This window comes from Olea europaea, chromosome 18, assembly GCF_002742605.1.
Source record: "Olea europaea var. sylvestris chromosome 18, O_europaea_v1, whole genome shotgun sequence".
Classification (NCBI taxonomy): Eukaryota; Viridiplantae; Streptophyta; class Magnoliopsida; order Lamiales; family Oleaceae; genus Olea; species Olea europaea.
In genome coordinates, this window is record NC_036254.1 from 30,736,030 (window position 1) to 30,757,538 (window position 21,509).

General features: G+C 34.7%; 2 protein-coding genes across 2 annotated transcripts; both read right to left on the reverse strand.

The window, feature by feature from the left end:
* Positions 1-7,197: 7,197 nt before the first annotated feature.
* Positions 7,198-9,668, reverse strand: LOC111368136. The gene has a single exon (XM_022989363.1). It carries the CDS (start codon positions 9,325-9,327, stop codon positions 7,366-7,368), a length of 1,962 nt encoding a protein of 653 aa, XP_022845131.1. The 5' UTR covers positions 9,328-9,668; the 3' UTR covers positions 7,198-7,365.
* A 1,832-nt stretch (positions 9,669-11,500) lies between these two features.
* Positions 11,501-19,367, reverse strand: LOC111368137 (alpha-mannosidase I MNS5). Its single transcript, XM_022989364.1, has 15 exons — positions 19,107-19,367; positions 17,253-17,295; positions 17,101-17,166; positions 16,964-17,025; positions 16,701-16,800; positions 16,347-16,529; positions 15,341-15,389; positions 15,040-15,219; positions 14,673-14,793; positions 14,264-14,345; positions 14,095-14,180; positions 13,603-13,703; positions 12,674-12,815; positions 12,377-12,527; positions 11,501-11,905 (listed from the first exon to the last, which is right to left on the reverse strand). Exons 1-15 carry the CDS (start codon positions 19,241-19,243, stop codon positions 11,696-11,698), a joined length of 1,713 nt encoding a protein of 570 aa, XP_022845132.1. The 5' UTR covers positions 19,244-19,367; the 3' UTR covers positions 11,501-11,695.
* Between the last annotated feature and the right edge of the window lie 2,142 nt (positions 19,368-21,509).

The following is a 21,509-nucleotide window of genomic DNA, read 5'->3' on the forward strand; positions in this document are numbered from 1 at the left end:
AAAAAAAATTAAAACTCAATTTAATTTATCTTTAAATATTTCGTTAATTCTCTTAATATATAATTTATTTTATATTTCATTTTATTTCTTAACACAAAAATAAAACAATAATTCTGAAAAAAAAAATTATTTTTGACCCAAATCCGGGTCCAAACCCGGATTTGGGCCGGATAGCCGACCCGGACCAAAATCCGGGTCGGTGTGTCCGGACTGGTCTGGGCCATATGGTCCGGACCAGTCCGGACCCGGTCCGGTAGCCGTAACGGGCCATCGCTGTGGTCCGTAACGGACCAGAAATGGTCCATAACGGACCATTTCTGGTCTGTTACGGACGGTGCAGCCGACGGAGCTGCCGGAAAACTCCATTTCCGGCGAGCTCCGTCCCTTTTTTCACTCTTTTTCAACATTTTAACCTCAAATTCGATATTTTCTTACATTTTAACTATAAAAACATGAATTTAACTCATATTCATATCCTAAACATTCAAACTTTCACAAATTCGAAGTAGTTATTTATAGAAAACATGTCTAACCTTCCAGAAAATGATGGTCTCCGGCGAATCGAGGTGGCTCTGGTCTTAGTCGAAGTTGGTGAGGTCTGGACAGTCCGTAGGCGACGTCGACGGTCCGGGCAGATTTTTTCTTTTTTTTTTTCTCTTCTTTTTTCTCTCTATTTTCTCTTCTCTTCTTTCCTTGATGGGGGGTATTTTCGACCCTACACAAATAATAACATTTTCCCTTTTTTTTTTTTTAAAAAAAAACTTGGTCAAAGGCTATTTTGATAAACATACCGGGTGGGGCAGCCATTGCCCACCATTTCCTCGTCCAGAACCAAACACCACCATTTTTTTTATAAACACATTCATTGAGATTTAGATTAACCAAACCCTCAATTCAAAAGCCCAATAACCTAAGGACACTTGGTGGTGTTGTGATGAGTGGTCATATCAGGAATAACATGGTCCTCACCTCTCTCTATTGCCAGATGTCCCTGGCGGCGCACACTTGCACCTCACACAACAAGTCACACGTGTTCTCAGGCACGGATTTTTCCACGAGTGCTCCTGCACGTGTACTTGCACAACCCACCACAATCGAGTCGGTGGGCCAGGGTGGGGCTGGAAAAAGTTTAGGAAAAAGCTATTCTAACATATTCATTTGAATAGATTGTATACAGATTACTCATAATGATATTATTTGTGCCATTTTTTAATTCGGTGGGACCCATCTCATTTGTGAGTAACCTGTTCAAATAAATCTGGTTGTATAGCAAAGTCCATTTATTTCAAAAGGATTATGGTGGCTGTAACCTGTACTTGCACAACCCACCACAATCGAGTCGGTGGGCCAGGGTGGGGGCTGGAAAAGGTTTATTTCAAAAGGATTATGGGGGCTGGTGTATAGCCCCCTCATGTGTGAGGGGATTGTACAGCGTGGTGTACAACAAGCATGGTTGATTTCAAAAGCCCTTTTTAAGCTGACTATATATATATATATATTATCCAAACACATTTAAAAATAATCCCTTATCCCCTATTTGACACCTATTTTTCAAAATTTATTTTTTTCCAAACTCATTTTCAATTACAGATATCATGAATTTACAATTTTTAATCATACATTTAGTCAACTTTTATCAAAATTTACATCCAAATCAAATGGAAGCTTAATTTTTTTTTTCTTTTTCTTTAAGTCCTATCAAACAAGCCCTATTGTAGCACCATATAAATTAAAAAAATACTGATTACTCCCTTTTTTCGGTAGAATGCATTTTGAAATAATAAATTAATAAGGAATGTCTGGTTAAAAAATAAAGAAAAATGTATTTTAAAAATAATGAGGATCAAACAATGACTAATTTTATATCATCTAGATTTATATTTGACTTCATTGGCTTTAAGTATAAGTATAATTATTCCTCAAAAAATTGAGGATAATTGGATAGAGAAATTTAGGCAATCTTTTGGAATATTTACTAGAAACGAGTTATGAATGATCCATTTAAAAAAAAATTAATCGAAATATTAATTAAAATTAATGATTAATTTTAATCATATATTTATTGAGATTCAGCTCTTTCAATCACACATTTTATTTATTTTTAATTAAAATTTACTAAAAATTTAATTTTTACACCATCAAAGGCTATATTTTTTTCTGGATTTAAATCAAAAATAAATTTTACATCATATCAAGATTTAAAGGGAATTCGTTTAATTGTAAAGGTGGAAAAGACAAACCAATTCCATGTATGTTGGAAAAGAAGAAACACCTAAAACCATAAAAAATTCGATTTTCATGAAATTGGCCAAAAACATGCTTTAAGGACCTATTTGATTTGATGGATTTTCCATTTTCACCTTTTTACTTGTTTGATTGCTTGAATTTAATTTTCAATTGATTTTCCATCTCCCCCCGCCCCACGCACCCTCACGTGACCCCTTTTTCCTTAGTTTTGTGGAATTCCAATTCTCATGGGTTTGGTGGGAAATCAGTTTTCCAACTTTTTATTATTATTATTTTTGCAATGGAAACAAATTTTATTCACAATTGTAACAAAATATATATCTTTAATTGATAATTTTCATGAAGAACAAAATCAAATGAACATCAAAAGAGTTAAAATTTCAACATTTTTCAGGTGAAAAATTATACAAATTAAACACATTTAATTGACAATTCTCAGTAAAATAAATTCTAGACAGTTCAATTTCCTGAAATTCGTTTTTTTCCACCCAAATTTCATTCTTACAATCAAATGAACTCTAAGTGTTTGTACTCTGAAATTCAAACTCCAATTCCACTTTGGTATCAAACAATCAAGGTAGAAAACGAATTCCTCGGATGTAACATTTTTCCATGAAATTAGGTGCTATGAAACGGACCCTTAGTGACAATATGTTATCATATCGCTTTCAAAATCGGAGTTTAAAGGTGCGGCGTTTTTACTGGTGCAGACCAGCTCAATATGACAAAAATGAAGCCATCTCAGAGTACCTTATATATATATATATATATATATATTAAATAAAAAGAATTTACTGCAGGTGAAATTTACCCGGCATCAGTTATTGTAAAGTTAAAAACTCTTGCATCCATCATTATCTCGAGTAGTAGTCATTTTTTATGTTCTACTCGACTTTCTAAATTAATCATGTATGTGTAAATGTGTAAACCGTCAAGTCTATCTTGGCACGAGTACGATAAATTGGATGAATTTGCACTGGGATTTTTTATCAAGAATATAGGTCAATATGAGTAAGGGTCGACCTACTAGGAGGGATGACCGGCACATTTGACATGGGTAGGAGGCAGGAGCCGTAACTTTTTTAACCGGCTCCACTTTTTATAAGATTGAAATCAATTTTTATACCGTTGCAAAGTGCAAGCGAGTCCCAGTGTTCGGTTTTTATTGAGAAGAAAGTCAAAAATGACGGTAGCAGTGGTACAACAAATGATTAAAATTTGGATGAAAATTTCTCCCAAACAGGCGTTTATACTTATAAGCTGATTATCTAGCATCTACACATTTTGTAAGATCTACCTCAACTTTTAACCTGCAAAAAGTTTTACCAAACATAATAGAATTGGAAGTTGACATATATTTTGTTATTTCAAACAAAGAATGTTTACAATAAGTACAAGGTCTAACTCTCTATAATGCACTCAAATGAGAGTGAAGCAAGCTTAACCTTAAAGAAGCCAAAATTTATACAATGTGATAAAATCAGAGGTACCCCTTGGAGCCTCTGGATTGGTAGAGTTCCAATCTCTTTTCCCTTCAAAAACTAAGTTTTCGATCTTCGAATCCTACATCAGATGATTCTGCTTCGTCACCCATTCCAACACGATGAGCACGTCTTCTTTAGCTAACGCTTCGCTATCTGGTACATGCAATGCAAGGTAACATAGTAATATAAATGAAGGAATCTGTACCATTTGCTCACCGAAGTATTGAATAAAAGAATACCATTTGCTCACCAAAGTAGAACTAAACGTTTATAGCCTCCTATCTTCTACAAAGACGAGGAAGAAGATCGATTCTTACACCCAAGCACAAGTGATAGCGGGGAAATGACCTTGAAACACCTCAACCACCCTGTATCACATAACGAATCAATTGTTAGACCATTTCGTAAAAAATTCTTGAGCTATTAAAGAAAATGGACGACAAATTCATTTATTATATTTATAAGTTTTATATGTCGACCAGCGAGTGTTTTTATGAATAGATTATGCAAGACTCATTTTTACTACTCTTGTGTACTATTATTATTTTGTTTATAAATTTAAACAATTACAAGGTTCAAATTTAAAATTATTGTTGCATTATTCTTAAAATTATCCAAAAAAGTTAAGAGATAGTCAATTGCAACTGTTGAAAAGTCGTATATCTATTAATTGTGTTGTTAATTAATTGTTGACTTTGATTTAAATTTAATCATTTTTTGCAAATTTTTCTTTTAAAAGTAAAATGGAAAAGCACTCTCTATTTATTATACCCTTAAATACTCACCAGACAACTAAACAAAATCCAACAGTCCGACATAATTAATAATAATGCTATTGCCCCCGGGGGCGTAATCTAGTAGTGCAAAGGACAGGAGTGAAGTTATCTCACGCCTTGCTGGTAGCTGCAGTGTGGGGGTTCGATTCTTGAAACATGGAATTAGACTCTTTGTAGGCTCAGTGTACAGACAACTTTTGTTCCCTGGTCTGTTGGGGCACATCCCGCAATTTACCTCTGTCACAAAACTCTAGGGACGAGACGATGGGGGCTCTCAAGATTGAGATTCAACCTTTTTTTAATAACAATGCTATTTGATTATTTATTTAAATATTTTGATTTATATTCGAAAGCTGCAAATTATGAGGGACCCACTATTATGAAATCATAAAATGATGAATATTCAGTCAGTCAAACAGGTACTTAAAATGAATCTTCCTTTCCGTGTGAAGTTTTGAAATATCAATAATAAAATCTAAACGTGTCGTACTACTCAATACTTCGTGTAGAAAGAATAGACATCATTCACGTAACATAACAAACCAAGAGTTTTAGTCAAGATTTTTGATTAGACACAAGCAAAATATTATAAAGATAAATGAATTGTTTATCAACTTGTTTGTGAATCTGTATTATATTGTTTACAGCCTGTTTGGAAGTGATTTTTTCTTCCAAAAAAATTGATTTTTTTTTTACCGTTATTTCACTGTTTGAGAGTGATTTTAATAATTGATTTTTTGACCGTTAGGAGAAAAATGGGATCCACTTGTGAGAGAAGAAATCAAATATGACAATTGAAACAGTGAAATAACGGTAAAAAAAAAAATCAATTTTTTGGAGTAAAAAATCGCTCCCAAACAAGCTGTTAGTAAGTTTTGTAATTGCTTTTTTTAAAAATCATTGACATTAGAGATCACACTGTGGAACAAAAGATTCAACCTGGGTGAACCATAATTATGAGAGTCCAAGCTCTTTCTTGTTTGTCAATGAAGGGGGTTGTGTGTGGGCTGGGAATACCTCGATTTTGAATTCACACACACGTTCGTATTAGAGCCATTTGATGTCTATATACACTCGAATCTCTCTCTTATGTCACCTTACAGAAAAAGATTTGAGAGAAGAATCCTTACCCTAAACATGTTGTCTACCAAATATGAAAGCTCTAAGAATTCTACGATCTCTTCTACTTCCGTCTTTAAAACTTCCTCTTGAAGATCAGCTTTCCGCTTAATCAGTATAAGTTTCTTGTTCTTACTTATTTGATTTATGATGTCGGGGAATTATGGAAGAACCGAAAAACCTCCTTCAAGTAGTTCTCTAATAAAGGAATTGTTCAATGAATTGTAAAATTTGTTAATAAAGATTGACGTAAAAATTGACGAAACAAATAGAAACGGGGATGAATTAGGGCTTCAAGTGGCCACTTTGTTCAGCCACGAGAAAAAAAAGAGCCAATGCAATTAAGCGACCAAATCATCAATCCAAAAACATTTCACCACAAATTACTCGCAAGATAATAACATTAATACTAGGCAAGTTTGATTAAGAGTACAAAATTGGACGGTACAAAATTTTTATTTCCTAAAATACTGTATGATCGAACCAAACACCACCATTACATCTTCATAAACACATTCATTGAGATCCGAACCCTCAATTCTAAAGCCCAATAAGTTTCAAACTGAAAAATGGGCCTTAGGCCCATGGGCCTAAGGACACTTTGTCTTGTTGTGATTAGCGGTCATATCAGTATAACATGTTCCACACCTCTCTATTGCCAGAGGTCCCCGGTGGCACGCACTTGCACCTCACACAAGAAGTCCCACGTGCTCTCATGCACAGATTTTGCCTCGAGTGACCACAGTCGAGTCGGTGGCCTGGTGTCGGGGCTGGAAAAAATTTATTTCAAAAGCCCTTTTTAACTTGGCAAAGCACTTTCAAAAAAAAAATTATCCAAACACATTTAAAAATAATTCCTTATTCCCTATTTGTCATCTATATTTTAAAATTCTTTCTTTCTCAAACTCATTTTTAATTACAGATATAATGAATTCACAATTTTTATTAACTTTTATCAAGATTTTGATCCAAATCAAATGGGAGCTTAATATCCTTTTTTTTTTTTTAAGAGTCCTGTCAAACAAGCCCTTTATGTACCTTTTTTCTTTTTAAAATAAATAAAAATAATTCACTGCAGGTGAAATTTACCCAGCATCAGTTATAGTAAAGTTAAAATTCTTACATCTATCATTATCTCGAGTAATAGTCATTTTTTATGTTCTTCTCGACTCCTAAATTAATCATGTATGTGTAGATGTGTAAACCGTCAAGCCTACCTTGGCATTGGGATTTTTCGTCGAGAATATAGGTCAATGTGAGTAAAGGCCGACCTATCTAGCAAGGTTGACCAGCACATTTGACAAGGGGTTGGAGGCAAGAGCCATAACTTTTTTAATCGTTGTCGGGCTCCACTTTTTATAAGATTAAAATCAATTTTTACACCGTTACAAAGTGCAAGTGGGTTCCAGTGTTTGGCTTTTATTGAGAATGAAGTAAAAAATGATGGCAGTAGCGGTATGAAAATTTCTCCCAAACAGGGGCTTAACTTATAAGCTCATTATCTACACATTTCGTAAGAACTACCGCAACTTCTAACCTGCAAAAAGTTTTACCAAACATAATAGAATTGCAAGTGGACACATATTTTTGTTATTTCAAACAAAGAATGTTTACAATAACCACAAGAATGATAAATACTATGCTACACAATTGACAAGTCTAACTCTCTGTAATGCACCCAAATGAGATAGAAGAAAACTTAACCTTAAAGAAGCCAAATCTATACAATGTGATCAAAATCAGAGGTACCCTTTGGAGCCTCTGGATTGGTAGAGTTCCAATCTCTTTTTCCCTTCAAAAACTAAGTTTTCGATCGCTGAATCCTGCATCAGATGATTCTGCTTCGTCGCCCATTCCAACACGATGAGCACGTCTTCTTGAGCTAACGCTTCGCTATCTGGTACATGCAATGCAAGGTAACATAGTAATATAAATGAAGGAATTTGTACCATTTGCTCACCAAAGTATATCAATGGAATTAGGTGCTTAGCTCCTCCTGCATCAATTATGGCCTTTGAATGATTGACATGGAGAAAATTATCCGTACACGCGAACTTGCTCAACGCAATTGCAGCCTCACTTGTAACCTCAGGTTCCCTATCGTCGAGGAGCTGCACTAATGGACCAATGATTCTTGTTTCAGTTGCCCGAAAAGTTCTAGCCAAATTCCCAATGGATATGATGCTCGGAATGAGGAGTTCCGAGTCGGCTTTATTGATGATTCGTAGGAACTGGTCGACTACTGCTTTAGCAGCCGGTGAAGTAGGTTTAAAAGCCGAACGCCTCAATTCTGAATTTTGCTCGGCTACTGCAGTAATCTCCATCAATGCCATGGCTGAATTGTGTTGAACTTCATCAGGGCCTTTCTCCAACAAAACCGCAAAGCATAAAAGTGCGCGGGATTCAGTTATACTATGACAAATAGTATTGTTCCCTGCACAAAGGTATCTCAGGGCCCTAGCAGCCATGGCCTTCATTTCTGCTTTAGTAGCAGGGTCTTCAAATTCCCTCCCCTTAATGCTAGTTCCTGTCAATGCAACTTGGTGCCTCTGCTGCTGTACGTGATTTTGAGTAGTTTTCGTGTTCTTATTATTCGCCTTGGGATTGTTCGCTTGAAGCTGGACGTTCCCATTGGAGGGCACGTTCGACTTCATAGCCATAGTATTCGCCACGACATTGTGCATTTGGCTTGTCGCATCATTCCCTGTAGGATGAGAGATCGCGCTATGAAACTCATCGTCGTTAGTACTCGTCTGTTCATTCAACATGGGACTGGAGTTAGCCATAACGACAGTGTGAATCGACATGGCTTGTTTGTTGCTCGCAATAGCGTACTTACTATGTTCTTGAATCGTCTCAAACGCTAGATGACTAACAAGCAATCTTATCGTATTATTCTGAGCGAAATGATCCTGGCATTTCGGATGATGTGCAGCCAATTCCGATACAGCCCAAGCCACCACAACTTGAACTTTCATATGCCCTTCTTTGAGAATTTTAGCAAAAACTGAACAAACACCAGCATTAACAATGGGTTCCACACTTTCAGGGTCTCTGCCTAATAGCCCTATTGCCCTTGCAGCATTTTCTTGAGCCTCCATTCTACCTTCCTTAGCCAATTTCAACAATGGTGCAACCCCACCTTCTTCAATGATCAATTTACCGTACCTATCATTGTCACGAGCCAGCGAAACAAGCGAAGCAGCTGCATCAGAGCGTTCTTCTAATGAACCCGAACACAAAATCGCAATCTGCTCCCAAATCAAGCACAAAATCGGCTCGTTTGCCGCGATTGGTGGCAGCCCGAGATACTCATCGTCGCGATCATCGGCCGGGGTCGAGACTCTAAGAAGCCACGAAACATCACCAATGGAGTTTTCTAATTGTTGAGAGGTTTTTCTGAATGCTGCTGTGGGGATAATTGTGAAAACCCTTCTCAATCCATTGGCCCGGCACTTGAACACGAGGGTTAAGGCCTTATCGAGTACTTGTTCAGTATCGTCGATAATCCGCCGGGTCGGACGCTCGTACAGGTCGCCGCTGGCACGGGCAGCTTGCCGGAGAAGCCCGGCGAGTTTCTCGGTTTTCACCTTGATTTCGAGGCATTCCTGTCGGAAAGAGCTGGTGTCCCCTGAGGCTTTTATCACCTGATCGGCAAATTGAATTGGTTTTGCTAAGATTTGCTTCACTATGTCCGCCATGAATGATTACATTAGCGGACCCTTCTCCTCAAAACGAATATAGAACCCAAAAAAATTAACAAAAATGAATAGATTGTTGTATAACTTTGATTAATGCTTTAATTCTGGAAAATTTAGTGGGTCTGAAGAAATGGTGAAACTACAAAATTTATGTTTATGTTTAGAGTTTAGAAGAATGCATAGGTACTTGCACGGAGGAGAGAAGGCGGAAGAGGTGGTGGTGGCAACGGCGGCGGTCGTGGTGGCGGGATTAAGAATGGTTATTTAAAAAAAAAAAAATGTTCAGAGAGTAATTATGGGAATGGCGAAACGCAAATGTCTCGTGTAACCTTATTTATAGGAAGAGGAACTGGAATGGTTGGTTTATAAAAGGGGAATTGAAGTATTATTCCTCAAACTATTCACTTAGTGACAAATAGGTACCTAATCTTTTTTTTTGGCAGTGAATCTCACACTTATTATTTTGTCGCTCCACAGTCCCTAATCGAATCCAAAACAAATGTTGCATTGGCACCATCCTCCATTCCAAACTCCCTGCCTTTACTGGTGATGGGCCCACAATTCCAATATTATCGCCACTTCTCTTCCAATGAAGCAAAAAATACTGTCATACAAAACAGATAACCCTCAGTTCATTATCAGTTTAACTTTAAACTCCAAAACAAATCTCACTAATTCACAAAATATTCAAAATTCAATTTCTATTTAAGTTTTGCTTATCTCGTTGATTGTTTAAATAGTTATACCTTATTTTACTTTAAAAGGTAGGCGCAATGAAAGGATTGTCAATGTGTCTATGCTTGAAGGTGACAAGCGTGCTGTTAAACAAAAGCACTTCAATACCAAATGATCTTTTTGAAGTTTGATGGCAAATATTTAAATCGTTTCTCAATTATGAGACATTACTTGCAGAAAAAAATAGTTAATCTTTGGGACTCATGATGTTGTAAAGATTATGGAAATAACACTTTGTAAGCAATCAATGCCATAATTTTATTGTTTTTATCATATTTTTATGCGGGTGATATGATATTTCATTTTATCGATTTGGGAGTCAATCGATGTCTCTTTGCTCTCCATACTAAGGAGATGGGATAGGGTTTGAGATTGGAAGGTAATGACAATTCTCATTTCTTGCATCACTTATCAATCATATTTAAAAAGTTCAATCTTTACTCTTTGTCAAATTTGTATCCTCACTTTTTACCCTCTCTCTCTCTCTCTCTCAATTTCAATCTTTACTCATTGTCACATTTGTATCATCACTTTTTACCCTCTCTCTCTCTCTCTTCAATTTTTTTTTTTTTTTGGCATCGCTTATTAATCATGCTAGAAGTGTTCAATCTTTACTTATTATCACATTTATGTCCTCATTTTTATTTTTATTTTTGTTGCATTTATATCTTGAAGCTTATATTGTTAACAGATATGATTTGTTATTGTGGTTTTCATCCATTAATTTACAGTTACCTCTATAGTTTTGCCTCTGATCAAAGGTGGCATGTGAGTCTCAGAGCTCGTTTAATATGACTTTTACTTTTTCTTTTATTTTTTATAAAAGAACTTTTGGAAAAAACTCCATAATTTATATTTGAAAATTAATTTTTAAAAGAATTTTGCATTTACAAGAAGTCACATTGGACCAGTATCCTCTAAAAGCTCGTCTAATTATAAGAAGCATTTTCATAAAATTAATCAAACAAATCTAAAGGTAACTTTTGAATTTCAATAGCTTATTTTGACTTCCAAAAGCCATACTAAACGGGCCATTAATGGCATTTTTGAAGGATAAAGCCAATTGGAGACCATGGTGTCCCATAAATGATAGGTTGAGATTTTGAATGTAAAAAGTAGATTGAGGACTTGTTTACTACTAAGTAAATAGGTTAGGGATCAATGCTACAATTTTCCCTTTCTAAAATCAAAGCAGGCCTTCGAAGTGGGCTCACTCATGTGCCAGGCCACTTGAACAAGCTTTAATGGGCCATCCAACACCAAATTTTATTCGGGTCGAACACTATTGAACAAGATTGCAACATGTTTGATACGTTATACTAACATTAAAAAATTTGATATTTCCTCTCCATCCGCAAGTGCGGTGTTGTCAATTTGTATGGAGATGTGAAGCATAAATATTTTTCACAATTAATCATGTGCAATATCGACTAATCCATCTAGGAATCATGTCAAAGTAAGGACAATATTATATTCATCACCTAAATGTTTATCATCAATCATCTAAATATATGTTTACAAAAATTCTGTTACAAGTATTCTGTAATAAATGTCATAAATCTATGTTGTAAGTTGTATCAAATACCTGTGACTTTTCAACTTTTACTGAGGAATGCCAAAGAATGTCAGCTTCTCAAATTGACAACCATAGACCACAGTAGCCAGCCATACTGCACAACCTTCGTCTACATGTGGTCGAATCAACACCACAGTCCTCATCCGCAAAACATCTATGATCAGCACGGGTGTCCGGGATATGACAAGCACTCTCGACTGACTCATTCATAGCATCAGGACAGATTTGCAATGACATTGCACTAGATCGTTTTGGTTGCTCTCCACTCTGCACATATAAACAATTCAATGTCGACGAGTAAAACTCAAGATTCATAAGCACAAGTTCTAATTGTCAAAATTGAATAGTATGTTAAGCCGCATTTCTCATTATCTTGAGCAAAAACCGAATTTGAATCGTATATTGAATCTCCTTTGTTCTTTTAGAAAAAGTTGACAAGAATAAAGGATATTAGAAAAATAACTTGGATAATTTGGCCCTGCTTAAATTATTTAGTTTGCCACACATACCTTTTTATCCCCTTAAAAGCAATACCAAACAAGCACTTACTAAGCACTAGCACTACATTTGCAAAATGCATTACATGTCTACTTAAAATGAGGTGAATGTACACGATCCGATTTAAATTTATTCAAAGCAAATAAGGAGAACAAGCAGAAGACGGCAATGTAGTTGGGACGATAAATAAGGTAGTTGAATAGAAATCAATCGAATTGCAGGGGGGAATATAAGGATCACCTTAATGGATGTAAAGTTGCTAAGAATGTAAGCCTTTGGAAGCTTCTCGTGCCAAGAACTTAAAACAGGCAGTGGGTGACCTTCAGTCGTGAATATGTAGTTTTGATTGGCCAAGAATGAATCGTTGAAGAGAAGATAAAGGTATTTGCACCTACAGGAACAGAACAAAAGTAGCTCAGGTTAAACTTCCCAACATTTTTATATACTTTTACGACCACAGAACAAGTAAGCAGGAATAATCAGAATAACATCATTGATATGTATGGTCATATAGCAGATAACGGAAGAAATGTATACGTTTCAGAGAGGAAGAAACTATGCTGATGATCTTCCAACTCCATAGTTGTCACATCTCGAATGCTCGCATAACCACCTTCGACTCGCGTGTATAAATTGAGAGAGTCCACAATTGACTCGCCAACCTCTAAATACCATGGATCTGTCAACAATCTAAGTAAGGTCAAATGACTGAAGCAGAGATAAATATTTATCCACAACTTAAATTGCATAATATTTTAAAATGAAGGACTTGTTGCAAATTTTTAAGATTGAAAGCACCCAAATCAAGGCTGGCCGCGCTGAGACAATTGAAGTTGAAACATTTGCAAATTGATGCTAATGACTTTACCCTGCCTGTACCTAAAGTACTGGGGAAAGGCGAAAATGGAAGAATGAAAAGAAAATTTTATAGCCAAAAAGACAATGGATAAAAGGCTGTTTTAATTTACCCACATCAAATTTCCCAAGAAATATTATAAAACTTAACCTTTTAATATTCTATACTGTTGTTTTACGTCTTGTGCATGTTTAGCAAAGCTTATAATTGCTTATAAGCTGATTGAACTTTATTTTCATCCACATATTCAGTAGGATATACAACTTTTACCTATTTTTACCCACTTATTTTCAACACATTTAATATGACACACAACTTATAATCTAATAAAAGCTTTGTACAAGGACAGCTTTTGTAAGCAAGAGGGTTTGGAACATTAATAGAAACAACAGTCTGCTACTCAAAGACCACAAAACATTGATCTTGTTTCCACGGAAATTAAAAGTGGGTGTCTGGGGTCTTAACTTTATCACCAGAACTTAATGTGAAACCACTTACATCATAATATTACCTGGATATTACACATTTGAAGGCCAACCTTTCACTAGTACATCAAGCCAAGGCATAAAATGTTCAGATTCCAATATACTTTAATACAATCTCCACAAACCTTTGGTTGCTTGATATAGGTAAAATGTTGACTCTGCAAACTCTGGGCGTAAAGGATAGTATTTTTCTGTAGGATGCAGCGTCTGATGATCAAGGAGGTACCTTAATAATTAAAAATTTTATGCATCAGTAACTACTTGAGGCATGTTCTTATAGATATACAAAAATGTTTTTCTCACAAGAAATATAAACCCACCATAACATATTCTAAGGAGTCGCTCATAATTAACATGGCCCAGCATGGTTGCATAAGATTTGGTTTGATTTAATTAGGCCTTTTAGTTGAGAACTCTGAAAAGACAGAATGTCGAAAAAGGAATACTTATAGCCTACCCCAAGTTAACTTAGAAAGAGGCTCAGCTTGTTATTATTGTCATAACAAGTTGGATATTAGTGGCAATGCTAGCATCAACGATTGCAATATAGCAGGAAAGCCAATACTAGCCATTTGACCATAAGAGAACCAGACCATATGAAAAAACAAATATTTTACCTCTCAGGAAGTACTCCAAATTTATTCCATACGTGGAAAAATTCACGGTGTGATGAGTTAGCAGCTGCAATGTCCCCAACAAGAACCTGACTGCCATAACAATATTGAAAAGAATCCTTCCCCATTCAAATTTCTAGACGGAAAACGTGTTATAGTTACCAAAGTTCACCTGCAGGCCAGGCCAAAATGCCTGAAGGCTTGTAAGTTGCCAAAATGTTGCTCTTCCTGTCCTCATGTCAGCTTCATGGTACCTGTACGACAAATTATATTTGTTTGTACCTTCAGATTTGATATCACTCCACATCAGGTATTCCAAAGGATCATTCTGACCATTTCTAAAGCTATGAATATTAGGATAAAAAGGAACAGTAGCGATTAAAACCTCCCTCTTCAACTAATTCCTCTCAAAAAAGGTAGGAGAAGGGACAAAAGAAGGGTGAAAAACTTGGGACTTTCTGGTTATCTTTTGTGATCTGCAGACTAGGTGAAAGGAATGTTTTACAAACAAGAATGAAGAAATATATTAAGCACATTGGAAATCATAATTTTATAGATAGGGTGTAGGTTAAGCATAATACCATGGGCCATGTCTAAAATGTTTTTGCACAGCAAGGTAAGCCGACTGAAACATCCTCCAGAACTCTTCTCTTCCAAATAGAATGTGGCCCTTAATTAGATACTCATAAAACGAATCAACCCCTGGAAAAAAAATAGAGAGACAGCATAAGAGATTCTACAAAGCACAGGCACAGCAGAAGATGATTCCGCTCAATTAATGCCATGTGACAAGCTCAAATATAATAAATTCACAATACCAAAAAAAATAAAAAAAATAAATCATTCACAGGAAAAAAAATGATGTAGCAGTCTTAATAATTGTTTACACAATCCAGCAACAAACAGTTATATAAAAAATAAAAGATAAAATCTAGCAACAAACAATACCAGCCCCGATTCCAGATGAGTGCTCTATCCATTCCCCAGTTTCTACATCCAGTGTAGTTCCCAAAAGATTCAATGAGCTCCTCATACTCCATAACTTACGAAGGGCACGTAAAGCTGCATTTTCAAATCTTGGGTCACCGGTTAAGCGTGATAATGCCCCCATTTCAAGAATCAGCGAACCTAAATCCAGAGTCGAGAAAATTGGACAGTATCAGAGTAATATGGTAGCACAAAAAAACAAGCGTCTAAGTGTTGTGCTTGTGCGGGATTGTGCTTATAAGGCTGAGAGAAATTTCCCCACCACAACCAGATGTGCTTGTTTCGGTTATCTCGTTCTCCATCACGCCATACTATCACGACAGAATTTTAAATTGGTTCAGTGTCAAATGTCTATTACAAACAATACAGATGCACCATATCCATACTGAAGATAATATTTAAAAAAAAAAAAAAATCATATTATGAAAAGGAATATTTATCATGGCTTAACAGTAATCCTTGCACCATTATATCACATAATATAAAATCATTTATAATGCATCCTAGACTAAAACTTATTCAATACAACCAAAGTTTACAAATTACATTGAGGCCCTGTTTGAGCATAATTCTTTCAAAAAATAAAATAATAATAATAATAATAAATAAAAAATAAAATTCTTAAACAGTGATTTGACACCATTTAAACCACACATTCTTCAATAAAAAAATATTACACGCAAATCCAAAACTTTTCCTCATTTTTTAGACACATTCTCCATCAAACTACTATTCCAAAATATATTCTTTTAAAATAATGTGGCTCAAACACACACTGAATATTATCAAGTGGAACTCACCCACCTTTCATAGTTCCTGTTATATTTCAGCTTAATGATGCTCGGGAAAATAGAATTGTGAATAACCCACAAACCATAGCACCTTTTTCACAGCTATGTACCGAACTTCAGCAGCTAGATGAAACCAGCAATAGGGACACGAAAAACTTATCTATTTAGCCCTTGTTTGGTAGGGATTAAAATATAGATTTTAATCTAATCCAAAGTCAACGATTGATTTTAACCACCAATTTTATGGGATCTACAACTTTTCAACCACATATTTAATCAAATTTTAACAAAATCTGCTAAAAATCTGATTTGTAATGCCCGCCAAACAGGGGCTTAATCTCTTCCAAGTATACAAGTATATTGCTATAACTCACTTTGTTGCACAATTTTTATGGTACTCCAAAGTGATATAATTTATACCTGAACTAGTTACTGTAAGTTCTATTAAGGTTTATCTGAACAAATTACAAGAAATACCTTCAAATTGATCCATGCATAAGGCAGACCAGTGGGGGTATCAAAAGCAGGTAAAAATCGTCGCCCCAAATCCTCAGCAAGAACAAGAAGCTGATTTTCATAAGTTCCTTTATTCAAGCTATTTGTAGAATCAGTTGCAAGAATATGAGCAGAAACAAGTCCTCCAAGTACTCTTATGTTGCACTACAGATAGAGTTCAAGGGAAAAAAAAAAAAATAATTACGCGCTCCAATAATACTTTACCAGGAATACAGAAAATTGTTATTATGATCACTTCCCAGTACAATTGATGAAGTTTCAATCAATGAATTTAATATATAATTTGAATTACAAAATAAAGTATTTATACATTACCTCGAAAAGATTTATCCTTGCATCAACATCAAATGTCAGATTTTCAGATAGCCAAAGAACTGCCCTTGCAAACTCAGTGTGATTACCCAAGATTACTAGGCTGAGAAAGAAAGAAAGATGGTCCACCATTGTGTTCCAAGGCCAACGTGAGACACACAGATAAGCTAATGACTCTCATCCAGAAAACAAACATAAAATCTTTAAACAGGTTGACCACTTCTGCTTTCTCAACCTCAAAAGAAAAAAAAAATAAAAAATCAAACCTGGATAGTGATTCAATAAGCGAGAGGGCAGATCCATTATACTCTTGAGGTAGATGCTCAAGCTAAAATTTGAGAGAACAAAGAGTTAGTGATCTGCCTTAAGCTAATCACAAAACTTCTCCAGACAAAATAATTACCTTCAAATTCCCAAGTTCACTAAGAGAATCTGTGTAAGTTTTGGTCAGAGGCTTTAATTCATCGTGCTACAAAACAATCAGATTGAATGAATATCTGATTTGTTATTTTGGATGAAAAGTATAAGTGAACATCACTGAATAGAGGGACTTACTGGGAAAGCATGTATTATGTAGTTGTCATAAGCATGGTAAAACCTGACATGGAGAGATAACAAGTCAATTATACACGTTCCATTTGTATCGGAGGAGTTTGCTAGTTCATTGTTCCTTTCTAGCTCCTTCCCTTTACTGGCCTTCTTTTTTCGCATTTGCATAAATGCAATGCCATACAGATACAAATAATCGACACTCTAGTAGATAATATTTTATTTCTTCATAATCACTTGTCAACAATAAAATTTCCAAGAACAAACTCCGTTCCACCTCTCAAAACTCAGTGCGGCTTCCCAAGAAAATAATTATTCTGAAAGATCTCCTTTTGATTATTTTTAAGGGAAATGAAGACACCTAAGAAAATTATTATTCAAATAACACGCATAATTATCAACCAATGGGATTCTCTAGTTCAAAAGGAAATAATAAGTTTTCTTTGAAGAAATTGCTTTGGGGAGTACACTGTAGAAGCAAAGGGCAAGCTTGATGCAATGCTTGGACCTTCTCTAAACTATATATGTGCCACTTGTGTATGAACCAAAACACATATTAACTCAGCGTGCATATCTTTTTGTACATAAGATAGAATTAACACAAAAACCTTTTCGTAAATTATATATTCTACTAAACGTCATAGCGACTAAAGTCAACTGTATCCCAACATTATTAGTAATAGGAGGATCAATGTATACTACTAATTGTATGGCAAAAATCAGGAGCAGAAAGGATGCAGCTTTGTAAATTCCGTTTTAATATAGAGAGTGTGTGTGTGTGTTTTTTTTTTTTTAAACAAAAAAAACCAAAAATGGTACAAGAATGAGTATCTGATTTTTAACCAGTAAGGAGGACCCAACTTACACAGAAAATTGTTAAAGATTAGGTCTGTCCTTGTGTATTAAACCTTCCAATCAATAACTGCGTTAGAGTGGAACACATAAAAACAAATGACTTTGACGCCTACGATGCTCTTCATATATGGGAATGCAATTGAAATCAAAATAAATAACAATCAAATTTATGCAAGCCTAGAAAGTAAAGTAATAAATATTTCATCTGTAAATCCTAATAGTCTAATACCGTAAACTGCTATTTGGAAAGCCAAAAGGTATCAAACCTTATAATCAAGAGATACATACAACCTCATAGAATGTTTTATTTGAAGTTAATTACAAATTTTAGTACTGGATGCCTCAAAACCACCAACCTGAAATATCTAGGTTTGAAAACAAGGATGCGAACATTAGTAATGGCACATTGACAGTTGAGATATAGTAAAAGTGGTTGCATTACATTTCTAATTCCCATTCACAACCTTTAAATAAAAACTAAACATGAAAATTTACGTCCATAAACAAGTGAAACTACATATCACGGAGGGGAACCTAGAATTCTGAGGTAGTGACTGGCATTTGAAAAAGATGCAAATTGCAAAGGGCTACCAATTTCAGTGCCGAAGCCTATATTCTCTAGACTTTAAACCAACAGACTCACGCCAGAGATCAAGAGGCCACGGTATTTCAGTACCTATGTGCAGTACGCATATAATCCGGATACACGGTTCAAGACATTTCTATTAGAAGGTCTCGCTTTTCAAACAACCCATCGCTAAAATGAGCTAATGGCATGATATTTCCATGTGGATCACTAGAATTCATCAATTTGTGGCAAATTACTCAATGCAACAAGTCAATCAATTTCACTTATGATAAAATCATCATCATGGAGACCCAATAGTACATAAATACACAGAGATTATGCCAAACAAACTGCAATGAATAGAAGTAAATCAATATAAATTTGGCAAGAATTACGAAATGGGATTTAAGTAAACAAACTCCAGAACTAAGCATTACATCTTACGAACTTTCTCACTCATGCGTTTCTTCTTAATTGAATAAGGGTCCAGTTTTGACGTGGAGTAGTGAAGAAACATGCTTGGAATAATCACCAGAAACATTAAAACCCATGTCCGTCTGCTTCCAGGCGACATGGATTAACATATACAAATGTACACAGTCGAGGATAATTGGAGAAACTGAAGGGTCCTGAAGAAATGGGGTTTTGAGATCTAGGTCTAGCTTGACAAGAAGACAGAGGGTTAAGTTCAATAAATTAAACACTTTGTACAATATTAGTTGATAAACATCGTTGACAAGAAGTGGCGAAATCTGGACCAATAATTTAAAAAATAATTTTTAATAATTTGAAAAATGGATGAATTCGATGATACCAGGCTCTCATCCATTATTGTACAAATAAGCAGCCACCTAACTTGGTCCCTCAATTTAGCCCCCATTTGTTTGAGATTAAAATTAATTTTTTAGTAAATTTTAATAAAAATTAATAAAATATGTGGTTGAAAATTTGTGGTCCTATAAAATGTGTTGTTAAAATTAATTATTGATTTTAGTTTGAAATTTTAATTGAATTTTAATCCGAACCAAACATGAACTAATTTTGTTTCATTATGATCACCTAACTTTGTACATAGTGTTACCATAATCAACTAATTTGATTTTATTTCTTCATGATCACCCAATTTAATATAACTTCTCACCATTTTCACTCAATTTTACGTTTCACTATAACCACCCAATTTCTTTTCATGATTTTTACTAATTTTAAAAAGGGTAAAACGATAACTTTGCATTATATATAAAATAAAATTTTAAAAAATAAATTAAAATTTATTTAAAAAAATAAAATAAAAACTTATTTAAAAAAATGTTACTTATAAAATAAAATAAAAATTTATTTTAAAAAAATGTTACTTAGGAAATAAAAAAAAAATTATTTAAAAAAATGTTACTTATGAAATAAAATAAAAACTTAAAAAAACGTTGCTTCAAAAATAAAATTAAATAATAACTTATTTAAAAAAAAAGTTACTTAGAAAAATAAAATTTATTTACAAAAAACATTTTTAAAATTTAAAAAAAAAAATTCTATTTTTTATATATAATGAAAAGTTATCATTTTACCCCTTTTTAAAAATAGTGAAAAGTGTGAAAAGAAGTTGGGTAACTATAATAAAACTATGAAATTTAGTGGACGTGGTGAAATAAAATTAAATTGGGTGGATATGATGACACTAAGTATAAAGTTAGGTAACTATGGTGAAACAAAATCAAATTGAGTGATCATGATGATACTAAATATAAAATTGAATGACCATTGGTGTATTTAACACAGAGACAGAAATGCGATTAAAATTCTTAAAATGTTATGTGGAGAGTAACTGTAAACTAAGGTAAAATATAAAATATAGGGGTGGGTTATAGGGGTGGGAATGGTGAAAAATGTTCACTGTGAAGTTTGATCATATAATGATTTGGGGATGATTCAAGCTAATTAAAATCGATCTCTCCAATTTTCAAGCTAATGTCAATGCATTGCCGAAAAATTGAAATATGGGGTAGGGTCGATTATTTGTGTCACCTTCCTTGCCAACTACAAATATGCAATGAAAGTTGTCAACTTTAGACTATAATTCAGATCCGATCTTCTCTCATGTTTAGTTATATATCGTAATTAAATTGATATTATGTAGGCTCGATTGTTTGTACGAACTTTCTTGGCAACTGCAAATAGGGATGGCAATTATGGAAAAAGCCCCAGCAGGCCCAGCTCAAGCCAGGCCATGTGGCTTGTCGGGCCGACAAGTAAAAAATAAAAATAAAATAAGAGGCAGATGTCTAAGTGCCTTTAAAAATGGCAACTACAACTCGGGTCGAGCCTCAATTTTTTGGCCTAGTTTTTGCTCTGCTCTGCTTGGCTCGGGACAAAAAATATCCAACTTAATTTTACTCAAGCAGAGCTCAAGCCTCGAGTTTCGGCTCGCGAGCAAGTTCAATTCGACTAGTTGACATCCCTAACTACAAATTATATAATGGAAGTTGTCAACTAATGAAACACACAATCTTGATTGCCTACTAACTCGTCGAAGTGCAATGTGCAAACTCAAGCTCCAAGGTGCCTACAGAAGCCATCAACCTATTAGATTAAGATCACATAACCTTGATTGCCTACTATCTCATTCGAGTAAGAGTTATGTGCGAACTTGATGTTCTATCGAGTCTAATTAAAGCATATATGGTTATTTAAATCACTTATTATGTCAAAAACACATATTCTAATTTACCTTTTTGTGTTGCATGGTGAAATTATAATGAAACTTTAAGCAAACGCCTTAAAAATAATTAGGTACAAAATAACCTATTCGTTTTCTTCTTTTTGTTTACATTTTCTGAAAATTT

Bases quoted from the DNA above. Each gene is read 5' to 3' on its own strand.
- LOC111368136 (XM_022989363.1), bottom strand. From the start codon at position 9,327: ATGGCGGACATAGTGAAGCAAATCTTAGCAAAACCAATTCAATTTGCC.
- LOC111368137 (XM_022989364.1), bottom strand. From the start codon at position 19,243: ATGTCGCCTGGAAGCAGACGGACATGGGTTTTAATGTTTCTGGTGATT. The intron at 16,530-16,700 runs GTAATGTATAAA...CTCTATCTGTAG, and splicing joins CAAGGATAAATCTTTTCGAG to TGCAACATAAGAGTACTTGG. The intron at 14,181-14,263 runs GTGAACTTTGGT...TATGGCAGTCAG, and splicing joins CATTTTGGCCTGGCCTGCAG to GTTCTTGTTGGGGACATTGC.